This window comes from Dipodomys spectabilis, unplaced genomic scaffold (genome assembly GCF_019054845.1).
Source record: "Dipodomys spectabilis isolate Male_0828 unplaced genomic scaffold, ASM1905484v1 ptg000004l, whole genome shotgun sequence".
Classification (NCBI taxonomy): Eukaryota; Metazoa; Chordata; class Mammalia; order Rodentia; family Heteromyidae; genus Dipodomys; species Dipodomys spectabilis.
Genome location: NW_024870681.1, coordinates 7,575,465 through 7,599,691, shown reverse-complemented (window position 1 = coordinate 7,599,691; position 24,227 = coordinate 7,575,465). Strand labels below are relative to the sequence as shown.

Sequence of the window (24,227 nt, the reverse complement as noted above, 5' to 3'; positions counted from 1 at the left end):
AGAGAGAGAATGGAAGACTTTGGGGATCCTACAAGAAAAGTTGAAGCAGCAATGGGTAGGAGCCTTTTCCTGTTTCTACAAGGATATTCTGTAAAGATGAATAAGCTTTGCGCTAGTAGCTCATACTTAAAATTTGAGGTACTCAGGAGGCTAAAATCAGGAGGATTATGGTTTGGGTCCAGCCTTGGCAAAAAAGCTAGTGAAAATCCATCTCAATAAATAAAAAACGCTGGAGCCAGGAGCTGGTGGCTCACAACTATAATCCTAGCTACTCAGAAGGCTGAGATCTGAGGATCACAGTTTGAAGCCAGCCCAGGCAGAAAGGTCCCTGTGAGACTCTTATCTCCAATTAACCACTCAAAAACCAAAGTGGGGCTATGGCTTAAAGTGGTTGAGCGCCTAGCACTCAGGGACAATGCCCAGGCCCTGAGTTTAAGCCCCGCAAACAACCAAAACAAAAACAAAAAAAACTGGATATGCTGTCACATACTTATTATCTGAGCTACATAGAAAAATTGAAATATGGCCATAAAAAAATACTCGGACCTACCTGTTCAAAGTAGGTCCTAAAGCTGGGTGCTGTTGGCTCACACCTGTAATCCTAGCTACTCATGAGGCTGAGATCTGAGGATCACAGTTCAAAGCCAGCCCAGGCAGATAAGTCCATGAGACTTTTATCTCCAATTAACCACCAGAAAACTGGAAGTGGCCTTTTGGCTCAAGTGGTAGAGCGCTGGTCTTGAGCTGAAGAGGTGAGAGACAGCACCTAGGCCTAGAGTTCAAGCCCCATGACCAAAAATAAAAAGAGGAAGTCCTAAAAACTTTATTCCAAAGAGGCTTCTGCCTTGTGTACAGAGCTCAAAAGGAATCTGAACAATTAGGCCTTGCTAAGGCCATTGTCAAAGTCACTGCCCTTAGGTCAAAGCCCCTCTTTTTTTTTTTTTTTTTGGTGCTGGTTCTGGGGCTTAAACTTTGGGCCTGGGCACTATCCTGAACTTTTGGACTTTTGGACTCAAGGCTAGTGCTCTATCACTTCAGCCATAGCTCCACTTCTGGCATTTTGGTGGTTAACTAGAGATAAGTCTCATGGACTTTCTTGTCTGGTCTGGCTTTGAACCACAATCCTCAGATCTCTAATAGCTAGGAGTATAGGCTTGAGCCATTGGCACCTGGTCTTTTCTTTTTAATCTAGATTTTTGTATATGAAAGAAAACATGTGATATTTGTATTTTTGTATTTATATTTTTTATGTTCCCCATCCATTTTCTTGCAAATGACAGAATCATTATTATTTCAGTCATGTATAAAATTACAGGTATAAACAATCAGCACCTTGCTGTTCTCATACTTTTGCCTTAGCCAATGCCTCATCATCATAATCTACTCCTATATCCTAAAAAGCTGCAATTATAGGTTTGCACTATCATGCCTAATTCTTCTAGGATAAATTTTTCAATAACGGGGCTGGCTTCAAACTGTGATCTTCCTATCTTTACTTCCAATGGAACTGAGATTACAGATACACACCACCACACTCGGCACTTAGATGTAGTTTTGATATCCATTTCCCTAACAGGTAAGAATGCTGAACATATTTTCACATTTTTTGTTTTTTGGGTCCGGTCGTGGGGCCTGAACACTGGGCCTGGGCACTGTCCCTCAGCTCTTCAGCTCAAAGGCTAGTGCTCTACCACTTAGCCATAGCACCACTTCCAGCTTTTTTCTTTTTGCTTATGTGGTGCTGAGGAATCGAACCCAGGACATGCAAAGCAAGCGTTCTACAACTGAGCCACCTTCCCAGCCCATTTTCACATATTTATCAGCCATTTGTACTTCTTTTTTTGAAAACTGTCCAGTTCATTTTTTTATTGACTGAATTAAATACTATTTGTGAAAGTACTTAAAAAATAAACATAGTACATATATAATTTGTATATACATTATAACAGCTCTGCAAAAATATGTTATTAACAGTGGTTGACTATGAAGAGAGAAACACAGTTTTCATTGTCTACCCACATTGGTATGAAAGGAAGACATGTTTTTCTTTTCATTGGCATGGAAGAGAGACATGTTTGTCTTTTCTTTTTCCTTAACAGTCTCATTAAATTTTCCATATAGACTCAACGTCCTGGGTTCAAGTGATCTTCCTCCCTCAATCTCCAAAGTAGGTGGGGGCTACAGGAATGCAATATTTTCTTTTTTTTTTTTTTTTGAGGGGGGGGGTCCGGTTGTGGGGCCTGAACTCTGGGTCTGGGCGCTGTCCCTTAGCTCTTCAGCTCAAGGCTAGTGCTCTACCACTTGAGCCACAGCGCCACTTTCAGCTTTCTTTCTTTTTGCTTATGTGGTACTGAGGAATCGAATCCAGGGCCTCATACAGGCAAGGCAAGCACTCTACCACTAAGCCACCTTCCCAGCCCCAAGAATTTAAGAATCTTAAATTTATTATAAATTCAGCATCTTGAACAATGTTCCCCTTCCACATGTGATATTTTCAACTGTAAATACTTTCACATTCTTTTTTTGGGGGGGTCCGGTCGTGGGGCCTGAACTCTGGGCCTGGATGCTGTCCTTCAGCTCTTCAAATCAAGGCTAGCGCGCTACCACTTGAGCCATAACACCACTTCCGGCTTTTTTTTCCCCCTGCTTATGTGGTGCTGAGGAATCGAACCCAGGGCCTCATGCATGCAAGGCAAGCGCTCTACCACTGAGCCACCTTCCCAGCCCCTACTTTCACATTCTTGAGATTTTTAACGTTTTTTTTTTTTAAATTAAAAGTGAGTATATATACCAAAATAAGCCTGAGATCATCCTCAAAGCTAGTGACTAACAAGTGAAAAAGTTAATACAATGACCAGCAAATGGGCCTAGGAATAGCCACTCACCGATCCACTTCCTCCTTCATGTATGTGGTATAACTACTGCCATCATAAGACAAGAGTAGTCCTCCATCACTTAGCCGGTGCACATCTACTTCTACACATGATCCATTCATGATTACCACATAGGAATTGGGTGATTGTCGAGTTACCTACAGTAAACAAAACCAGAAGTGGCAAGTCAGTTTGGGAAAACTACAGACAAACTTTCATTATTACAAAAATACAGGTTAAAAAAAATCTGAGCCAGGTGCCAGTGGCTCACACCTGTAATCCTAGTTACTCAGGAGGCTGAGATCTGAGGATCACAGTTCAAAGCCAGCCCAGGCAGGAAAAGTCCACGAGACTCTTATCTCCAATTAACCACTAGAAAACTCAAAGTGGTGCGGTAGCTCAAAGTGGTGTAGCCTTGACTAAGCAAAACAGCTCAGGAACAAACAAAAATTCTGTCAGGAAAAAAGAAATTAATGTGCTAGAGGCTGACTGCTCATACCCATAATCCTAGCTACTTATGTAGCTGAGATCTAAGGACTGCAGTTTGAAGCCAGCCCACACAGAAACTTCCTTTAAACTCTTATTTCCAATTAACCAACAAAAATCTAGGACTGGAACTGTGGCTCAAGTGGTAGAGTGCTATCCTTGATTTAAAAAAGCTCATGGAGGGTCTGGGAAGTTGGCTCAGTGGTAGAGTGCTTGCCTTGCATGCATTAGGACCTGGGTTCAATTCCGCAGCACCACATAAGCAGAAAAAGCCAGACGTGGCACTGTGGCTCAATTGGTAGAACGCTAGCCTTGAGCTGAAGAGCTGAGGGGACAGTGCCCAGGCTCTGAGAATTCAAGCCCCAGGACCAGCTTTAAAAAAAAAAAAAAAAACTTAAAAAAGAAGTTAACAGCATTCACATATCTGTACCAGTGTCTGTGAACATGGCACAGTCCTACTGTAAATAAATACTTCAATTGTTGCTCTCTGTCAGAATTCTCTTCCCTTTTTTATCTCTTGGTATTAAAGAAGCCAAAAGATTTTCATAGGATCATCAAATAATTAATACTATTAACTCATTAACAACCCAATCTGGCTCTTCACCTCTTCAAAGAATGAAATTTTATCCTGTTTCTCTCTGTCTCTCCCTGCACTGGGGCTGAACTCAAAGGCTTTGTGCTCATTCAAGTTTGCTTGCACTCTACCACTTGAGCCATATTTTTTGCTGGTTACTTTGGAGATGGGGAGTCTTGCAAACTTTTCTGCCCAGGCTGAGAACTCAGCCTTTTGAGTAGCTAGGATTAAGGTGTTAGTCACCACACCTGACTTTTCCTATCTCTTGACCTAAAGAAAACGAGTTAACTAAGACACACAAAAACTGAAGTGTATGGGGCTGGGAAGTTGGCTCAGTGGTAGAGTGCTTGTCTTGCATGTATGAGGCCCTGGGTTTGATTCCTCAGCACTACATAAGCAGAAAAAAGCCAGAAGTGGTGCTGTGGCTCAAGTGGTAGGTCACTAGCCTTGAGCTGAAGAGCTGAGGGACAGCGCCCAGGCCCAGAGTTCAGCCCCCACAACTGGCAAAAAAAAACAACCTTGAAGTGTAGGCTTCAGTGGGGCTCACATACCTTAAGTACATACTTGACTCCTTCATATATCAGTTCAACATCTACTGTGTTAAGAAGTGTATGAGCAGGAAGGACTTGACCCCTAAAAGAAGACAACATAAAACACACTTTAGAAAGTGTAATAAAGGAAATTCAGATTATTGTGTTATTTCTTAAACAGGAAGGCTAGGGGAAATAAAAAACATAAAAACCATCTATAAGGGACTGATGAAATAAACTTTGAATAAAATAATACATCAAAAATGTTACAATTGGAGCACAACATACATATAATGTACTATCTTAACTATTTTTAAGTGTATAGCTATACAGTGTTGAAAATATTTCTACTACTGTGCAAACATTTTTTACTAGCTTATTGTTGTTTTAAAGGTGATATGCACAAACAGTTCTCTCATTCTCTCATTCCTTCCCTCCCATCTCCACCCATGAGTTGCTTGGTTCACTTTCACCAACGTCCAGTGCAGCCAGTGGTGCTTTTCTCCTAAGGCTATCCTCTTTTAGTCTCACTGTATATAGCTGTCTAGAATTCTGTATACTTTGTGATATCCTGGTACATTTTAATTCTAACTTCTAACTTCTGCATATCAGGGAGAACGTGCCATTTATATCTCTGAACTTGGCTTGCCATGCTCAACATGATTTGTTCTAGTTCTTTCGATTTCCCTGTGAATGCCATCATTTTACTCTTTCTAATGGCTATGTAAAATTCCATTGTATACAGGTACCACACTTTTTTAAAATTCATTTACCTATTCTGAGGCATATAGGTTGTTTCCATATTTTGGCTACTGTGAAGAGTGCAGCAATGAACATGGATGTGCAGGCATCCTGGTTCATGATGCTCAGGGTAGATGCCCAGGAGTGGTATGGCTGGGTCACAGGGAAGGTCTATGTTTAGTTTTTTGAGGAACCTCTAGACTGCTTTCCAGAGTGGTTGTATTGGTTTATATTCCACTAGCAGTGCAGCAGGGTTTCTTTTTCTCCACATTCCCACCAGCATTTGTTGTTGTCTGAATTTAGAATATTGGTCAGTCCAATGGGGGTAAAATGGGTTGTTTTGATTTCCATTTCCTTTATGGCCAGGGATGATGAGCATTTCCTTATGTGTTTGCCTTTTTTTTTGGGGGGGGGGGGGTGGTCAGTCATGGGGCTTGAACTCTGGGCCTGGGCACTATCCCTCAGCTCTTCAGCCCAAGGCTAGTGCTCCACCACTTGAGCCACAGTGTCACTTCTGGTTTTCTGGTGGTTAACTGGAGATAAAAGTCTCACAGACTTTCCTGACCGGGCTGGTTTTGAACCGTGATCCTCAAACCTCAGCCTCCTGAGTGGTATTACAGGCATGAGTCACCATGCCCAGCTGCTTTGCTATTTTTACTTCTTTGAGAAGTCTCTCCTTAGCTCCGTTGCCCATTTAGTGATTGGTTTGTTAGGTTTGGAAGTGGTTAGCTTCTTGATGGGCAAACACTTTTTAAGTTTTCATACATAGTAGATCCAGAGAAGCTTTGTCAGTCCTACATTGTTGCCAGTTATAATTAAATCTTGGTGTAATCTATTTCCATGCTCTTAATTTTGTGAAAATATTCTATCTCAAAAGCAAACGGTGTCCAAAAAGCAAGGCAAAAGTTAATGTGTTTAATTGACAAAGTGAAAATTTTAGATTTGTTTAAAGGTGGCAAGTCCTTAACAGAAGTCGAACTGAATTATGGAGAAAATGAATGAAGCAGCCACAGTAATGTAATGAAATCTGCATCCTGAGCATTCAGTTTTTCTTCAACAGCTGTGTCTTTGTAAACATATGCCAGTAGACACCAAGGGTCTACCTATTAAACATCTCCCAGTTCCCGTTTTTATTCTTTTTCTATGAGTTTGAATATTCTTGCTAGTTCCAAATACTGAACTTATACTGTATTTGTCTTTTTTGTGATGGGCTTATTTCACATATCCTAATATTCTCAAAAATGTATGTTTTGGCATACATTTTAAAGCTGGATAATATTCCATGGTTTATGTACATGCTGTATTTTCTATTCCAACAGACATTTGGGACATCTAGCTAGTATGAATAATACTGCTATGAACATGAAAGTATCATAATTAGTCTCTGCTTACAAATCCTTGCACATACCCATAAATGGTATTGCTGCATCACATAGTAATTTTATACCGTCTTACACAGTGCTACCACCATTTTACATTCCTACTAATACCGTATAAAGATCACAGCTTCCCCACAACCTCATCAATACTTGTCACTTTGTCTTTTTGACAGCAGGCATCCTAATAAGTGTGAGGTAATATATCATAGAGGTCTTCAGTTGTATTTCCAAATGATTAGTAATGTTGAGCATCTTCTCACACATACAACAAAATACTATATAACCATTAAAAGGTAAAATAAAACATCTTGTATACTAATAAGAAATATTAAAATGCTGTCACATTTTAAAAAGGAAGTTAGGGCTGGGAAGATGGCTTGGTGGTAGAGTGCTTGCCTTGCATGCATGAGGCCCTGGGTTTGATTCCTTAACACCACATAAGCAGAAAAAGCTAGAAGTGGCACTGTGGCTCAAGTGGTGGAGTACTAGCCTAGCTGAAGAGCTGAGGAATGGCACCCAAGTCCAGAGTTCAGGCCTCACAACCAAAAACAAAAAGCAAAAACCAAAACAAAACCAAAACTTCCACACAAAAAGTAAGGAAGTTAAAAAAATAAAGCAAAAAACAGGTGATATAAATCAAACATGACATGTATGTTTATGTAAGTTTAGGATATCTCTGGAAAGTTATAGAAGAAATCAGCAATATGGATTGACTACAGGGAAGTATACTCAGTAGCCAAGGAACAGAGGAAAGAAGGCTTTTCACTACATTTTTTTTTTCAGTCTTGCGAATTTTGAGGCACATGAATCTATTACCTGTTCTGAAAATAAATAAAATCATGTGAACAAATGCAACAATGATCCTTGCTAGACACCATGAACTATACAATTTGCATAAACTATACAACTTGTATGAACAAATATACAAGTTGTGGGTGGAGATGGTAGGGAAAAACTGGGAGAGAGTAAAGGAAGGAGTGACACTGTCCAAAAAATATGTACTCTTACCCAGGTACCTACCGGTGGCTCACACCAAGCTACTCAGAAAGCTGAGATCTGAGGATCACAGTTCAAAGCCAGACCAGGCAAGGAAAGTTTGTGAGACTCTTATCTCCAATAAACCACCAGAAAAATGGAAATGGAACTGTGGCTCAAGTGATACAGCACTCGCCTTGAGCTGAAGAGCTCAGGGACAGCATATAGGCTCAGAGGGCAAGCCCCATGACGAACAAAAAAAAAAAAAAAAAGAAAAGAAAATGTATTCTTATAGGGCACTGGTGGCTCATGCCTGTAAATCCTACCTACTCAGGAAGCTGAGATCTAAGGATCACAGTTCAAAGACAGCCTGAGAGTCTTATCTCCAAATAACCACCACTGGAAGCAGCCCTGTGGCTGAAAGTGGCAAAGTGGTAGCCTTGAGCAAAACAGCTGTGGGACAGTGCCCAGGTTCTGAGTTCAAGCCCCACAACTGACAACAAAAACAACAAATAAAAATGTATTCTTTACCTGACCTATGTAATTGTAACTCCTCTGTATATTACCTTTATGATGACAATAAAAATAATAAAATCAAAATTAAGTCACGATGAAAACTCCCTTGTATTACTAATATATGCCTATTTTTAAAATGCTTATAAAAAATAATAGAGGGAGTGATAAACAACTTAGGAATTAGGGTGAATATATAAAAATCATCTTTACTACAGATGCAATTCTTAAGTCTTAAATTATTTCAAAACATACATTATAAAGATAAACTAAAAGGGTAAACAAATACAACAAAGATACTCAGTATACATTATGTTGAAAATGAATTATATGGGCTGGGAAGGTGGCTCAGTGGTAGAGCGCTTACCTTGCATGCATGAGGCCCTGGGTTCGATTCCTCAGCACCACATAAGAAAAAAGAATAAAGCCGGAAGTGGCACTGTGGCTCAAGTGGTAGAGTGCTAGCCTTGAGCTGAAGAGCTGAGGGACAGCGCCCAGGCCCAGAGTTCAGGCCCCACGACCAGACTCAAAAAAAAAAAAAAAAAATGAATTCTATGACTTGTGGCAAAGATGGGAGGGAAAAACTGGGTGATAGCAAAGGAATGGCCCCAAAAGAAATGTACTCATTACCTGACTTATGAAATGGTAACCCCTCTGTACCTTACCTTAATAATAACAATAAAAAAAAAAGATAAAAATAAGAAATGTTGAAGGTGAAGGGTAAACAAAGGAGGAGGCTGCAATGCTTGGTAAGAAATGTATGCATTATCCTGCCCATGTAATTGTAACCCCTCTGTACAGTATGCTCTCAAATAAAATAAAATAAAATTAAAAAAAAAAATAAGAAATGTTGAAAGGAGAGGTCATAGAGGAGATTGCAAGTGGTATATCAATACACCAACAAAAACTAGGTAGATACTGGAAATAAGTAAGACTAAAAAGGTAAAGTGTTCAATGAGTTCAAAGTCAAACTGAGGGATTTAGATTTGATACACAAGGGAATAATGAGAAAAATGAAAGCTGCTGAAGGTTTTAGTGTATGAGAGTAACATAGTGAAAGATATTTATCACAGGACTTGAATAACTGAAATCTCAGTTCAATTTTAAAAATTTTGTTTCTTTTCTTCCTTTCAGACACTTCAAAAGGGAGCTGATATAAGTCTAGTGACACAGAAGGAAATAAAATGCCTGTGATTAAACTGCTTTAATATGATTAGCCCTTTGGACCATTCCTCTGGGGACTCAAAGGCAAAGCTTAGTCTCTGAAATCAGTGTAAGAAATTAGTTCAGCCCTATACACGTCTGACCTTCTACTTGAAAGCCTCATGGGGTCATCCTGAATATCAGTGTCAGTTATTAATTCTTAAAAGGTAGTACTTTTAGGGCTTAAACTTAGGGTTTAATGCTAGGGAGAAATATCAGATCCATATCACCACGGTCTGGAGATATTTGCACAAGACAGATATTTACTACAGTTTTTGAAAACAAAGCAACCTATTGTAACTGTGTTATGCTCATTTCCAGACATTTTCTCTCTTCCTTGCAACTACTATCCGTGAACAACAAAGAACAATAGCAACCTGCTGGGAAATGACAAAAAAAAAAAAACAACTAATGATTTTTTTCAACTGCAGAATATACCTAGGATAAGTTAGCTTGCACAATCCCCACAAACAAAGACTACCTTTCTAAGGAGTGAAGGAAGTTAGAGACGCTATTTCTCAAGCTCACATCTGCCACATGGAGAGCTCCACATACAACTCCCAACATTGTATCAGGACGCTCTGCCTGAAAGGAAGAAAAAGAGAACAGATCAAAAGCCTGGATACTTGGCATAATGGTCCCTGGAGTGAAATCAGACTCAAATTTGTTCTGAAGAAACAAAGAGCTAGAACAATCTCTACCCTTTGCTTTTATTTTTGAGATAAAAATAAAGACATTTACTTTTAGAATTTAAATAGAGGTACCACATAGTTTAAAAAAACTATAATCTAATTCTATATCTAATAGCTATAATTCAAAAATAGACTTTAAGAAAAAAAATTCAAGAAGCGTAGGGGGAGTTAGGGAGGTGGGAAGTGAAGAAGTGGTAGGGGAAAAACAAAGGAGGAGGTAACAATGTTCGATAGGAAATATATTCATTACCCTACCCTATTGTAACCCCTCTGTACACTTTTTACAATAAAAAAAAATAAATAAAGAAAAAAATTCAAAAGTATACAGCGATTTGGCTATTGATACCTAGTGAAAATGTGGACCTTTGGCAATTTAGATAAATCTAATAATTTTATACAAAATTCTGGTCAATTGATTCTTTTCTTTTCTTTTCCTCTTATTTTGTGCCAGTTCTAAGGCTTGAACTCAGGGCCTGAGTGTTGTCTCTGAGCTTTTTTGCTCAAAGCTAGTGCTGTACTTAAGGCATGGCTTTTTTCAAGGTTTACTGGAGGTTAAGTTTTTGTTTTTTGTCGGTCATGAGGCTTGAACTCTGGGCCTGAGCGCTGTCCCTCAGCTCTTCAGCTCGAGGCAAGTGCTCTAACACTTGAGCTACAGCGCCACTTCTGATTTTCTAGTGGTTTATTGGAGATAAGAGTTTCACGGACTTTCCTGCCTGAGCTGGCTTTGAAACTCAATCCTCAGATCTCAGTCTCCTGAGTAGCTAGGATTACAGGGATGAGCCACCAGTGCCCAGCTTAAGTTTTTTTTAAATAGACTTTCCTCCAGTGCTTGTTTTGAAATGTGATCCTCGGATCTCAGACTCCTGAGTAGCAAGGGTTACAGGCTTGAACCACTAGTACCCAGCCAATTTTTTCTTTTTTGAAACATATTTTTGAGTAACTTAAAATAGCTCAGCAATTCAAGAATAAGAAATGACAATTTAGGGGCTGGGAAGGTGGCTCAGTGGTAGAGTGCTTGCCTTGTATGCATGAGGCCCTGGGTTCAATTCCTCAGCACTACATAAGCAGAAAAAAAGCCAGAAGTGGTGCTGTGGCTCAAATGATAGAGCTAGCCTTGAGCTGAAGAGCTGAGGGACAGCACCCAGGCCCAGGCCCAGACCCCATGACCGACAAAAAAAAAAAAAAAGACAGACAGAAAGACAAAGAAAGAAAGAAAGAAAGAAAGAAAGAAAGAAAGAAAGAAAGAAAGAAAGAAAGAAAGAAAGAAAGAAAGAAAGAAAGAAAGAAAGAAAGAAAGAAAGAAAGAAGAGAAGAAGAGAGAGAGAGAGAGAGAGAGAGAAAGAAAGAAAGAAAGAAAGAAAGAAAGAAAGAAAGATTTAAACAAGTACCTCTCATCAACACTTAGCAGATGTAGAAGGTGGTAACTTGAACACCAAATAAAGAGAAATTAAAGTGATATTTTAATCCTTGAATACTTCTCCTCAAAGTACCTTAGAAATAATACTAGAACATGACTGTGTAACACAGGCATAAGAATTCGTGTGTGTGTGTGTGTGTGTGTGTGTGTGTGTGTGTGTGTGAGAGAGAGAGAGAGAGAGAGAGAGAGAGAGAGAGAGAGAGAGAGCTCAATGAAAGTAATGAGCAAGTCATCTCACAGATGCCTAAAATGTAGCTTATGTACTGTCAGGCTGATATCTGACAGTATCCAGCCAGTTGCCTAATTGTAGGAAACTTATAAATTAAATGTACACACACATTACTTTCATTGTGCATAGTAGGTTAGTAAGTAACACAGGTATGTACGGATGTATCTCAATCACCAGCCCAGCACAAGAACTGTAATAGTACTAGAGTTTGACCTAGGTCTCATGCCTGCTAACCAGGCTTCCAGCCCTTTTTTGCACTAGTTTTAAGAGTATCAACTTTTGTTCCAAACCACAATCCTCATGGTCTAAGCTTCCTGTGTAGCTGGGATGACAGGCACAAACCACCTTACTCAGCTATTGGTTGAGAAGGGGTCTCACAGAGATGCCTGGGCTGGCCATGAAACATGATCCTCCCAATTCCAATCATCCAAGTAAGTAACTAAGACTACAGGCCCCTGCACCTAGTAAAAACACTTTGAATCCTAATTTTTTTAGATAGATTTAAAAAAAAAAAAACATTAACATTACAATCAAATTTCATCTGTGGAAAAGGACTGATCACAATACAAACCTATTAAAACAAAAAACCTAGTCCCAGAGGCTATTTATGCAAGAAAAATATACCTGTACTTTTTCTGCTATCAGTCTGTCCAACCAGCCAGTATCAATTCTATTCGATTGAAAGCTTTCAGTCTCTAACAATTTGATCAGGTATTCAACTGTTGTTCGAAAATCACCTCGAATAGATAGCTCCTTCAAAGCCACCACCATATTTCTATGGGAAAAAAACAGAAGACAACCTGTTTCAACAACGAATGTTTTATTGCTTTTCAATCATTTTAAAAGAATGGCTTCATTCCTTTGGAGTCTTAGGAAGGCAAGGAGACAGAAAAGCAGTTCTAAGAACAAATAATGGTGCACATAGTAAGTATGCTCATTCACATGCATTCCAAATAGAAGAATTTGCAAGAAAGTATACTTATAAATTCTGGTAAGACCATAAAAGCATTAACAAATCAGAAACATTTCATCACACAGAACATAGAATAAATCATATATAAACCACCATCCACATTCATCTGTTAGGTTTTTTTCATCATTCATTCATTCACTTATTGTTGACAAGAACTAACATACAACAAAACACACAAAGTATAGAGTTCAATGAGTTTTGATAAATTCTAATATACTTTTATTTATAAGTTTCCTACAATTTCAGCCTGACAATACATAGGATAATATCTTTAAGCTACATTTTAGGCATCTGTGAGATTACTTGTTTATTACTTTCACTCCTTCCCAATTAAGTATCAAATTATTACAATTATTTTTTGGTCAGTCTTGGGGCTTGAACTCGGGGCCTGGGCACTTGTAACTGAGCTTTTTTTGTCCTACTTCTGGTTTTGGGTGGTTAACTGAAGAGTCTCATGAACTTTCCTGTCCAGGCTAGCTTTGAACCATGATCCTCAGATCTCAGCCTCCTGAGTAACTAGTGTTATAGGTGTGAACCACCAGCGCCTAGCTAAATGATTGCATTTTAACTATGGGATTTTTTTATATTTATGTCTAGGGTGTAGCTTGAACTGAAAAACCACTTTCTTCAACACTAGTTATTATGTACCTATATGTTCAAGATACAGAGGATCATAAGGAAGAAAAAACAGTAAGACTCAGTAATCATATTCAAAATATATACTATATAAAATAAATATATATAATAAATATATGTGTACATGTATGTATATGTTTTTTTTTCATTCTGGGAAGCTTTCCAGGACTGAGTGTAGACCAAGTTAACTGACTCAGCTGCTTTACTGCACTTCTATAATTCCATCATCATCACAGTGACTACATTGTGGGGTTTTATTATAATTTTTTGGGCGTGTCCGGTAGTGGGGCCTGAACTCTGGGCCTGGGAACTGTCCCTCAGCTCTTCAGCTCAAGGCTAGCGCTCTACCACTTGAACCACAGTGCCACTTCCGGCTTTTTTCTTTTTGCTTACGTGGTGCTGAGGAATCGAACCCAGGGCCGCATGCATGCAAGGCAAGTGCTCTACCACTGAGCCACCTTCCCAGCCCAATTTTTTGTTTTTTGTTAAGTAGGGGTTTCAATTCCACAAGTAATATTTATGAGTAAAATATATTATGACCAATGTCACCCCTTCCATTGTTCTTCCTTATCTTTCCCATCCATTGTGTTTATTCCTTTGGATTATGCATTTCCAAGATAACAGAGACCTTATTTTGGTCCTTATGATATTACCAGAAACAATATATAGTAGATACCAGTAAATATTTGTTGAGCGGAATGAATGAATAAACGAACAGAGGGAAACAGCAAGAACAAAATAGAGGGAGAAGAAAATAGTTTGTGTCAGTGAATAGTATAACTGAAGTAAAAGGTCTAAAGAGAGTGACTAGGCAAATTCATTCAATAAGCATTTCCTGAATGTTTGCTATATCAGGGGATACACCAGTAACAAAATAGATGTGTTCCTATTCTCATTGTATTTTCATCATGATCTATGGATAACACTGATGTATGGATAACCACTTAACTTTGGAAATATGGGTTAGGACTATTACAGAGCATAAGGTTCTATCAAGTTGAAAATATTAAGAAGTATAGAACAGTGAAAGCTCTGATCTGAAGTATGAACTTTTGGCATATTATCTAGAAGTACTTTTATTATAAAGATGATAATTTTTAACATCTCAAAAAGTTAACCTAGTTAGCTTTATTCTATAGAGAAATATACAGGACAGGGCAGGGCAGAAGTAAGGAGCAAGACTTCTGAATCAGGTCACAGGATTCCTGTAGAAAATACCAGTGGTATTGCCTAATCAAGACTTAAACCTAATACCATTAGAGGCCAGTCTGACAACACAAATGAGGTATATGGATGGGGGTAATATGCACCAGCGTTCACATCCCATCTAAAAGAAGCAGTTACATAAAACTTCACTTAATTTTTACCATATGGATTAAAAAAAACAATAGTGTTTGTCATTATTACCTTGTTTTCTGCTTTGGCTTATTTGTGTTTTCAAAGAGAAAAAAAATCTACATTATTTTCAATCTCCAATTTTTAAATATTAGCAAGTTAAAAACAATCAAACAAAAAACAAAGCATTGTGAGCTAATCAAAGCACATTTACAAGCTGAGACTGGCCAGAAAGTACCAGTTTGCAAGCAAGCTCTAGTGTGAAGTTTCTTCACTGGCAGAGCAGGATGGGGCAGTAAAGGGCAACACGGTGCCAATGCTAAGTTTGGTTTGGTTTCTGGTAGAACTACAATAAATTTGTAAAATTTATAACAGTTTTAACCAAATGGAGGACATAAAGAACAAAACAGAAAATAAGGGAAGGAGTAGGTTAGGAGGGATGGGTGAAAATGGTAAAAGGGATGACACTGATTAAAACAATGCACTCATAAACTGCTTTGTTGAATAGCAACTCTTTTGTACAACTACTACTTAAAATAATAAAATATTTAAAAAGAAAAAAGATATAGAAATATTGAGATTTCTCTACATCTGAAAATGTAATTAAAAACAAAGAATAAATACTTATTGATTAGTTTATACTATATATTGTTCAAAGGTGAAGGGAATGCAATCAAATGTATGGTATAAGGCAACAAATTAAAAAAATAATTAAAATAAAAAGATGGGCCAGGCGCTGGTGGCTCACACCTGTAATCCTAACTACTCAGGAGGCTGAGATATAAGGATCCCGGTTCAAAGCCAGCCCGGGCAGGAAAATCCGTGAGACTCTTATCTCCAATAAACCACTAGAAAACTGGAAGTGGCGCTGTGGTTCAAGTGGTAGAGCGCTCACCTTGAGCTGAAGAGCACAGGGACAGCGTCCAAGCCCAGAGTTCAAGCACATGACTGACCAAAAAAAAAAAAAAGATGGGGTTGCAGGTTTGTGGTAGAACAAATGTCTAACATATGAGTGAGGTCCTGAGTTTAAACACTCATATCACAAAAAAGAAAGAAAACAAAAAAGAAAGATAGATAACTAGCTCAATTTTCAATTCTGGACAGATACTTTTAAATACATAAGCTATCAAACTTACTTCCTAAAGCCCTATGTTTTCAGGAAATCAAAATTGCTATTTTTACATTTAGTGTTTGTGATGAATATGATGTAAACTAACATTAATGGCATGCTAGTATCAACTACTGAATACATTATAGCACACTGAAGTCTTATTTGTACAATGTAGACAATGTTTTTATGGCTCTTTTCATAAACTGAACAATATAACTTTATTACTTTAAATGACTAAAAGAGCATATCATGGGGACTATAGTTATTAACATATATACTTGAAATTTGCAAGGACATTGGGGGGGAGAGGGGAGGCTGGGAAGGGATGTGAAGGGTAAACCAAAGGAGGCTGCAATGCTTGGTAAGAAATGTACGCATTATCCTGCCCATGTAATTGTAACCCCTCTGTACAGTATGTTCACAAATAAAATTAAATTAAAAAAAAAAAGAAATTTGCAAGGACAGTAGATTTAAAGTACTCTTACCACAAAAACATGGTAAGTACGTGGAGAAATACAACTCCCTAAGGGGCTTGATTAAAGACAAGTACTGGTAGTTCATGCCTATAGTCTTTACTACTCGGAGGCTAAGATCTGAAGATTGCAGTTTGAAGTAAAACTGGGCATAAAAGTTCTCAAGATTGGGGCTGGGAAGGTGGCTCAGTGGTAGAGTGCTTGCCTTGCATGCCTGAGGCCCTGGGTTCAATTCCTCAGCACCACATAAGCAAAAAGGAAAAAAGCCGGAAGTGGCGCTGTGGTTCAAGTGGTAGAACGCTAGCCTTGAGCTGAAGAGCTGAGGGACAGCGCCCAGGCCCAGAGTTCAGGCCCCACAACCGGACCCAAAAAAAAAAAAGTTCTCAAGATTCTCACCTCCAAAAAGCTGAAGTGAAGGTGTGGCTCAAGTGGCAGAGAACCAACCTTGAGCAACAAAACCAAATCAGAATGCCTGCTGAGAGTCCAAGTCCCAGCACTAGAACAAACACACACAAAGCTTGATGTAGCCATTCACAATTTACACATATATAAAAATTTATTTGTCAAATAAAAAAATGCTTAATGGTTGTGATATATTTCTAACTATATCTTGAGGCTCTGGGTCCAACCCCCAATACCAAAAACAAAAACTACAGCTATACCTCTATTTCTATGAGTTATTTGGTACCAAGCTCTTGATAGTAAGAATCTGCCTCTCTCCAATAAAAATACTACCCTGTGGGTAAAAAATACTATACCCTTAAAGCAAATTATAAAAAAAATTATCAAAAAAATACTTGAGGACTAGGGCTGTAGTTCAAATGGTAGAGTATCTACCAAGCAAGTGCAAAACCTGGGTTCAATCACCAGTAACACAAAAACAAAACCAACAAGCAGAAAAATGTGAAGACTGCAGGCACAAACAGAAAAACATGGGCCAAATACTTTATAAGTTAACATTAATGCAAGTATGTACAAGACATTTTTCCCAAAGATGTTATCCATGGTATCATTTTCATAGAAGGTAAATGATTCCCATTCTCATGTCCTACGGATAAACACAAATTTGGTTGGCAAAATGTAATCAAATGCTATTATACTTACGAAATTGCTTCTTCTCTGTTTTCTCCCCAGGAAAAGCAGTGACCAAACTGAGAATCAGCAAATTCATGAAGTCCTCCTGCAGCAGCAACACTGAAATAACCCCAAACATTCTTATTGCTGCGGAAATTTAGTTCCTGAACTGTTCCTGAGCTTGGCTTAAAACCCTGTTAAATAATGAGTAATGAGAGATCATGTCATTTTTCCAAGACAGCATTGATACAGTCTATGTACAGGCTTTGTATAAATCATGTACAGTTGCAGACACAGCACACAAAATCATAAAGGCCAAAGAAGGCTCAGTACTACAGACCCACTGAAGACTCTACACTAAAATGGACAGTGAAACAATGATCACTTATCTACCAAGAAACTATAAATTTATCTCTTCAGAGGGAATTCCAATATATTTGAGAAGTCTGTTCATAAGGGAAAGGGGAAAAAAAAGCATAAACCTTTTAAGTTTATGGGTTACCTCATCAGGATTTTCACTTGTGATCCGAGCAGCAATAACATGGCCTCTTGGACTAGGAACATGAGAAGAATTTTCAAAATCAATGGGACTATCACCCCAGGGAGAGACCCCATACATCATACGGATATCCTTGATTCTAAATAGAGGGATCCCCATGGCAATCTGAAAGGTAATAAGACACATATCATTCATTTACCACAGTTACTTTCCTTAAATCATGGAAGCTATCAGATTCCTAAAGAGGTTTTTCTCCTTTTCATAACCACAACCTAAAACATCCCAATCTTATGAAATGTATTTTATAATCATCAACCCTACCTTACTTGAAATACAATATATAACCACAAATAAGTCACTGGAGTATTCCTTCCTCATAAGAATGTCCTCAAATTCCTACTGCAACAGATCTGAGTTTCTCTCTGCTGTCATTTCTCCATGAAGGGATAAGAATGAAGCTATCCAATAGAACAGTCGCTGTTACTACCAATCCAAGTTCAGTTTAAAAAAATCTCAACAATATCCCACAAACCACTGGAAGAAATAAACTTTTTCTTTAACTACAAGGTATTCCCAAGATGAGCAAAGAAAAACTATAAAACTAATATCAAACCTTACCATTAGCTACTACTGCTTCCTGTAAAAGTTGCTTTATGGGCTCAGAGAAGGCAACAATACTGACAGTTATCACATTATGCATTATAAAAAGAAAAACCTAGGACACCACTCTAATAAAAATTACTGAACTACAGCTGGGCCTCCAGTGGCTCATGCCTATAATCCTATTCAGGAGGCTGAGATCTGAGGACTGTAGTTCGAGACCAGCCTAACAGTCCATGAGACTCTCGTCTCCAATTAATCACAAAAAAAAAAAGCAAGAAGTGATGCTGTGGCTCAAGTTGTAGAGTACTAGCCTTGAGCAAAAGGAGCCCAGGGACAGCACTCAGGCCCAGAGTTTAAGTCCCAGGACTGGCAAAAAGACAAATTACTTCAATAATACTAGAAACAGGAAGAGGTTAGTTACAAAATTGCGAAGTTTGCTTTTCTTTCTTTCTTTCTTTTTTTTTGGGGGGAGGGGGCAGGGGGAAGGAGGTCCTTGGGCTTGAACTCAAGGCCCAGACTCTGTTTCCTGAGCCTCTCTGTGCTCAAGGCTAGCCCTCTACCACTTGAGCCACAGTGCAACTTCAGCCTTTTCTGTTTATGTGGTACTGAGGAATCAAACCCAGGGCTTCATGAATGCTAGGCAAGCACTCTACCACTAAGCCACATTCCCAGACCTACAGTTTCTTCCTAAAGTATGAGAGCTTATATTAGATTAATCTGAGTAGAAAATGCAGTAATATTTCTATTTGTACCTTATCAGGAAAACTAATCTATACATGTAACCCCACAATAAGCAAAAGAGAAATGAACATTAGGTGAGATGCAGATAGGAGGCACTTCTCTTTTATCAGACACTGGATAAACAAGTTTTTCAGGCACCTCTAACAATCCTAACTTCTCTATATTCTAACTGAAGCCCAGCTCAGGGTGACTCACCTGGAGTTGTGCTGCAGGGAGATTGACATCAGCCACCATCTCTGTACAAGGGTGTTCCACCTGTAGCCGAGGGTTCAGTTCCAAAAAGTAGAAGCTACCATCCTGGCTATACAGGTATTCCACAGTTCCAGCACTCACATAACCAACCATTTTGGCAAGTTTCACTGCACACTTGGAAGACAAGCAAATATATTACCTTATCCAGCTACTCAATCACTGCAATGACCTACAATCTCCCTGGCTCAACTATCCAGAGTTTGGAAGAGCTACCAAAGATTTTTAGTTACATGACAGCAAATTTCACCCTTTATTGTTATGCAATATCCTGGGACATGGATGACAAACTCATCTCTCATCATTGGATCACAAGCAACTTTACCTCATCGAATGACATAAGGAATATAGGCAAAAATAAAGTGTAACAACCTAGAGATTACTCAATGGTTTCTAGTATTCAGTATGCTTCCCACCCCCCTCCACTTTTCAAAAACATTTCTATCAAGCTATTAACTGGATTTTCTAATACCTCTTACAGTTAGTATGATTTAACCATCAGAATGATGGTTAACACCAATGAGTGATAATGTACGTAACTTATAAATTCAATTCTGAAGCAAAAAAATTGCATCTTCTTCCTGGCTTTTCCCTTCTTATGCGCTGGGACATGGTTGTGGCAGCACAAGACATTTCAATCATGGAGATGAGAACACAGTTAAGAGTAACAAAGCAAAATAAAGAACTTCAACCCCAGGACAGTCTCATGGAATACAACTCTCTCATCAAGCCAAATAAAATTGGGCTCACACTATCATTGCAAATAAAAATAATTCCTTTCCTATTTGGGTTACTATGCTTTTGGATCTTTTTATCTTCTTCTTCTTTTTTTTTTTTGGGCACTACTAGAATTTTGGATCTAATGCCTTCCACTTGTTAGGAATGTATTCTACCTGTCAAGCCACACTCCCAGCCCTTAGATCTTATGATAGAAGCTTTAACAATACCTTGTTTAATATAGACATTAGTGGCTACAGGCAGGATGTGCAGCTGTTTTAAAAAATTAAAATATATGAAGTGGATTACAAATGGGGGATGGGTAGCAAGCATACAGTGCAAGCAGTTACTATATATTTGGTCTCCTTGTTGAAGCATGATATAACACATAGTGAATTATTTCCTATACTTCTGGAGTGTTGACCATATATAACAAAACTAAGAAAAATGATTCAAATATTGAAAAAATCTAAGTGTTCTGGTGCCTCTAAAACAAATTATCTGATTCTTACTCTGAAGTAATTTGGCAGCAAAGATCAGATTTAAGTTTCAGTTCAGATTCAGTTTCAGCTGGCCCCAAGCTAGACAACATTAAATCCAGGAGACAGAGATAGGCTAAGTGCAGAAGCCTAGTTTATAAAGAAAAGTTGCTACATCTAGAAATTGCTGAGTGTGGTTACTCCAACCTGAAACTGAGTATAAACAAAAGGCATATAGAGTTACTATATTTTTGAGAGAACTATATTTCTAAATAAACCATCAGCCCATCCACCAAAAGCCTGTGACATTGATGACTGGATCAACACTTGTATCTATACCAACAGAAAATGTGCTGTGAAAGTTCCCTCAAAGTAGGCATAGTGTGCAAAGCCCAATTCACAGAGAAACTGAAACAAGAATTTCCCAGGGAGTAAAGACAGGCATCTTAAAGGATAATGGACAAGGGACTCTGAAGGAGCAAAACCAGAGCAGCCAGGTACACATGAAGTATTACTTCACAAAATAGCAAGCAATAAACACAATTTCTGCCTAGAAAATTTTGTTAACTGCTATATACCAATGACTGCTGAATACCTTGCTTAATGATACTCAATGAGAAAGGAAGAGGAATAAATACTTGTATTTAGGTCACTGGCCCACTACATGTAATAGAAAGGAATGTACACCACCTAAAGATCACCCACGATCTCTAGAGATCCTTGATCTTATGTACATCTTGAATCTGTACTAACTGTGTAATTAATTAGTAAGGACTTCAGGCTACTTCCCGTGGAGAAACTTCTGAGTCTGAATTAAGATAAAGAATAATGTCAAAAGGGCAGACTGAGGCACAAGTTACTAAATGCCCTCCAATATCTTTCTTCATCTTTTTAGGAAAAGAATCTCTTGAATACTGCCAAATATATAGTAACTTAGCTAATGACTACAGCTCCTAACATCTTTTATGTCATGCTAGGCATGACTGAATTTTACCTAATGGAACAAAAACATAAGTGACATGTTTGTTTCTTTTTTTTTTTGGGTCCAGTTGTGGGGTCTGAACTCTGGGCCTGGGCACTGTCCCTCAGCTCTTCAGCTCAAGGCTAGCGCTCTACCACTTGAGCCACAGTGCCACTTCCGGCTTTTTCCTTTTTGCTTATGTGGTGCTGAGGAATCGAACCCAGGGCCTCAAGCATGCAAGGCAAGCGCTCTACAACTGAGCCACCTTCCCAGCCCATAAGTGACATGTTTGTATCTGCTTGCCCTGTGTCTTTCCTCTTCCCCTGTCACTGGCTACAATTAGAACATAATCTGTGATTGTTCTTAATCATGAAGAAGATAGCATCATCTAAGGGCAATGACTGGCAAACTTTGTAAAGAGTCAGCTATAATTGTTCGGAACTTTGTGGAACACACAATTTTTCACACCTATTTAGTTCTCTCATTATAACAATAAAGAAGACAGAAAATACAAAGGACATTCAATGCTCTAAAAGCAGTTAACAAATTATTTAAAAATTCAGTGTGCTATTTTGAGTAGAGATAAAGATACTGTGGGTTTTGTTTTTTGTTTTTTGCTGGTACTAGGGCTTGCACCAAGGGCCTGGGCACTGTCTCTGAGCATCTTTTGCTCAAGACTAGCACTCTACCACTTGAGCCACACCACCACCTCCACTTTTTCTGAGTGGTTTATTGGAGATAAGAGTCTCATGGACTTTCCTGCCTGGTCTGGCTTTGAACCATGATACTCAGATCTCAGCCTCCCAAGCAGCACCCAGTGCCACCAGCGCCCAGCCAATATTGTGATTTTTAATCTGATTGTTTGAGGTTTTCAACAAGTAGTTCCATTTTCTAGCTTGATCTTTATCAAGTCTTCAAAGGAATCTATTCAAATCCATTATTTTCTTAAAACTTTATCTAAGTATCTTTAAAGTTCACATAATAGGTCATTTTGTATTATTTTCTTTCTAAGAGAAAGATAAAATAGCCATCAATTTCAGAATCATGACTTGCAACCTTGCAACTGTTATTGTCAGGTTAGTATATAAACTGAATGAAAAGAAAAAAATAAAACATTTAATAGACATACCTGTTCCATATGTTCAAATACTGCTGGGGTAGCAATAGCAGCAGGTGCTTCTTCGATAATCTTCTGATGCCTGCGCTGTACAGAGCAATCACGGCCAAACAAAGAGATGGCATTGCCATACTGATCTGCTAGGATCTGTACCTCCAGGTGACGAGACTGTTTAGCTAGTCTCATTACAAATATTGGAGATCCAGGAACTTCAGCTTGAACCTATGTTAGAAAAGGAAACAAAACAAATCCACACTGATAACTTGCTTTCATTTCCATAAGCAGATGCCTAGAAAGTGTGAGGGGCTGTTAATCAATAGGAAAATAAGATGAGTAAAATATAGTATATGCCCTGGTCAATTTTTAAGGTTTTACATTCTTAGTTATTTAACTAATATGAAAACATAAAACATCTAGTATGTTATAAGGGTAAGCAACAAAATATTTGACAACACATATGCATGTACAAATCCCACAACAATGCAAAATACTGCCATGTATTTCAGACAAGCCAATGTATAACTTGCTCCAAACTAGATGCTTCCCTGATTCACAATACATCGTGTGTTGTGGTGTTAGCAGTCAAAGGACTTCCACCTTTAATTCTGAAAAACACTGTGAGTAGACACACTGTGAGTAATTTCTTTCCCCACGTTAAAAGATACCTATGTGTTTTCTGATTTCCAGGGTTTCTACCAAGATTTCAACTGTCGATCTTCTTTCTCCTTTGAAAATAACTTTTTCCTCCAGATGATTTGGAATCATGTCTTTCTTTCATAGCCAAGTTTAGGGAAGGTCAGGTAGTAAATTAGGTCTAATAAGCTTAGATGTGGTTTTCTTTGTCTTGCTTTGCACTCACAGTGGGTTTTGAATCAGTGCCTGGCATGTTTTTAGCCATTCAAGGAAATTCTTTAGCCATTATCTCTTCAAATAAAACTTTCTGCTTCATTATTTCTTCAAATATTGTTTCTGCTTCATTCTCTTTCTCTTCTCCTGAGACTTAAAGCATATGATGTAAAATCATTTCGCTGTACCTCATCTGTCTTCTATGCTTTTTATTTTTTTTAGCTGTTTGGCTATGTAAAAAGTAAGGTCAAACTCTTCATTTATGATGTTTATTTCATCGTTATTTGCACATGCATGTGCAAATCAACATCTGGTGACTGGAGTAGGGCTGATTTGTCCTATTCATATGTCTGGCTATTTGTTGCTAGCTGCTGACTGGGAGGTCTAGGCAACCATACTAGAACATGCTTGCTTCTATTGCATGTGGCATCTCACCTTCCATGCTAGACCAGGCTTCTTATGTTCTTAGAAGGCCAGGGCAGAAGTGACGGTCTTGAAGTGTAGACTGTAGAATTTACATTTCACTTTGGCTACTTAGTCATAGTTTAAGCAAGCAACAAGGCCAGCTACAATTCAAGCAGTAGGGAAAGCGATGCCATCTCTTGAGGGGAAGCATAGCAAAGTCACATTGAAATGGGTATACATACAGGAATAGGAGGAGTTATTGCTGCCAGCTCTGTAAACCATCTACTATGGTCCACTCTATGGCCACAATAATTCACATACCTCTCACATGCAAATTAGACTCACCCCCCTCCCCTACTCCCAAAGTCTCATCTAATCATGGCATCAGGCTTGACA

The 24,227-nt window shown here is 38.5% G+C and overlaps 1 protein-coding gene across 3 annotated transcripts in view; it reads right to left on the bottom strand.

Moving 5' to 3' along the window:
* The window catches only part of Acaca (acetyl-CoA carboxylase alpha), a 298,410-nt gene that overhangs the window by 165,219 nt on the left and 108,964 nt on the right, over positions 1 to 24,227 (bottom strand). For all 3 annotated transcript variants that reach the window (XM_042690979.1, XM_042690996.1, XM_042690985.1), the window contains 8 exons: positions 22,593 to 22,802; positions 19,253 to 19,423; positions 17,717 to 17,878; positions 17,245 to 17,408; positions 12,237 to 12,387; positions 9,756 to 9,859; positions 4,485 to 4,566; positions 2,886 to 3,031 (listed from right to left, as the gene is read on the bottom strand). In XM_042690979.1, the coding sequence (XP_042546913.1) occupies positions 2,886 to 3,031; positions 4,485 to 4,566; positions 9,756 to 9,859; positions 12,237 to 12,387; positions 17,245 to 17,408; positions 17,717 to 17,878; positions 19,253 to 19,423; positions 22,593 to 22,802 (1,190 nt within the window). The remainder of the gene's footprint in view (positions 1 to 2,885; positions 3,032 to 4,484; positions 4,567 to 9,755; positions 9,860 to 12,236; positions 12,388 to 17,244; positions 17,409 to 17,716; positions 17,879 to 19,252; positions 19,424 to 22,592; positions 22,803 to 24,227) is intronic.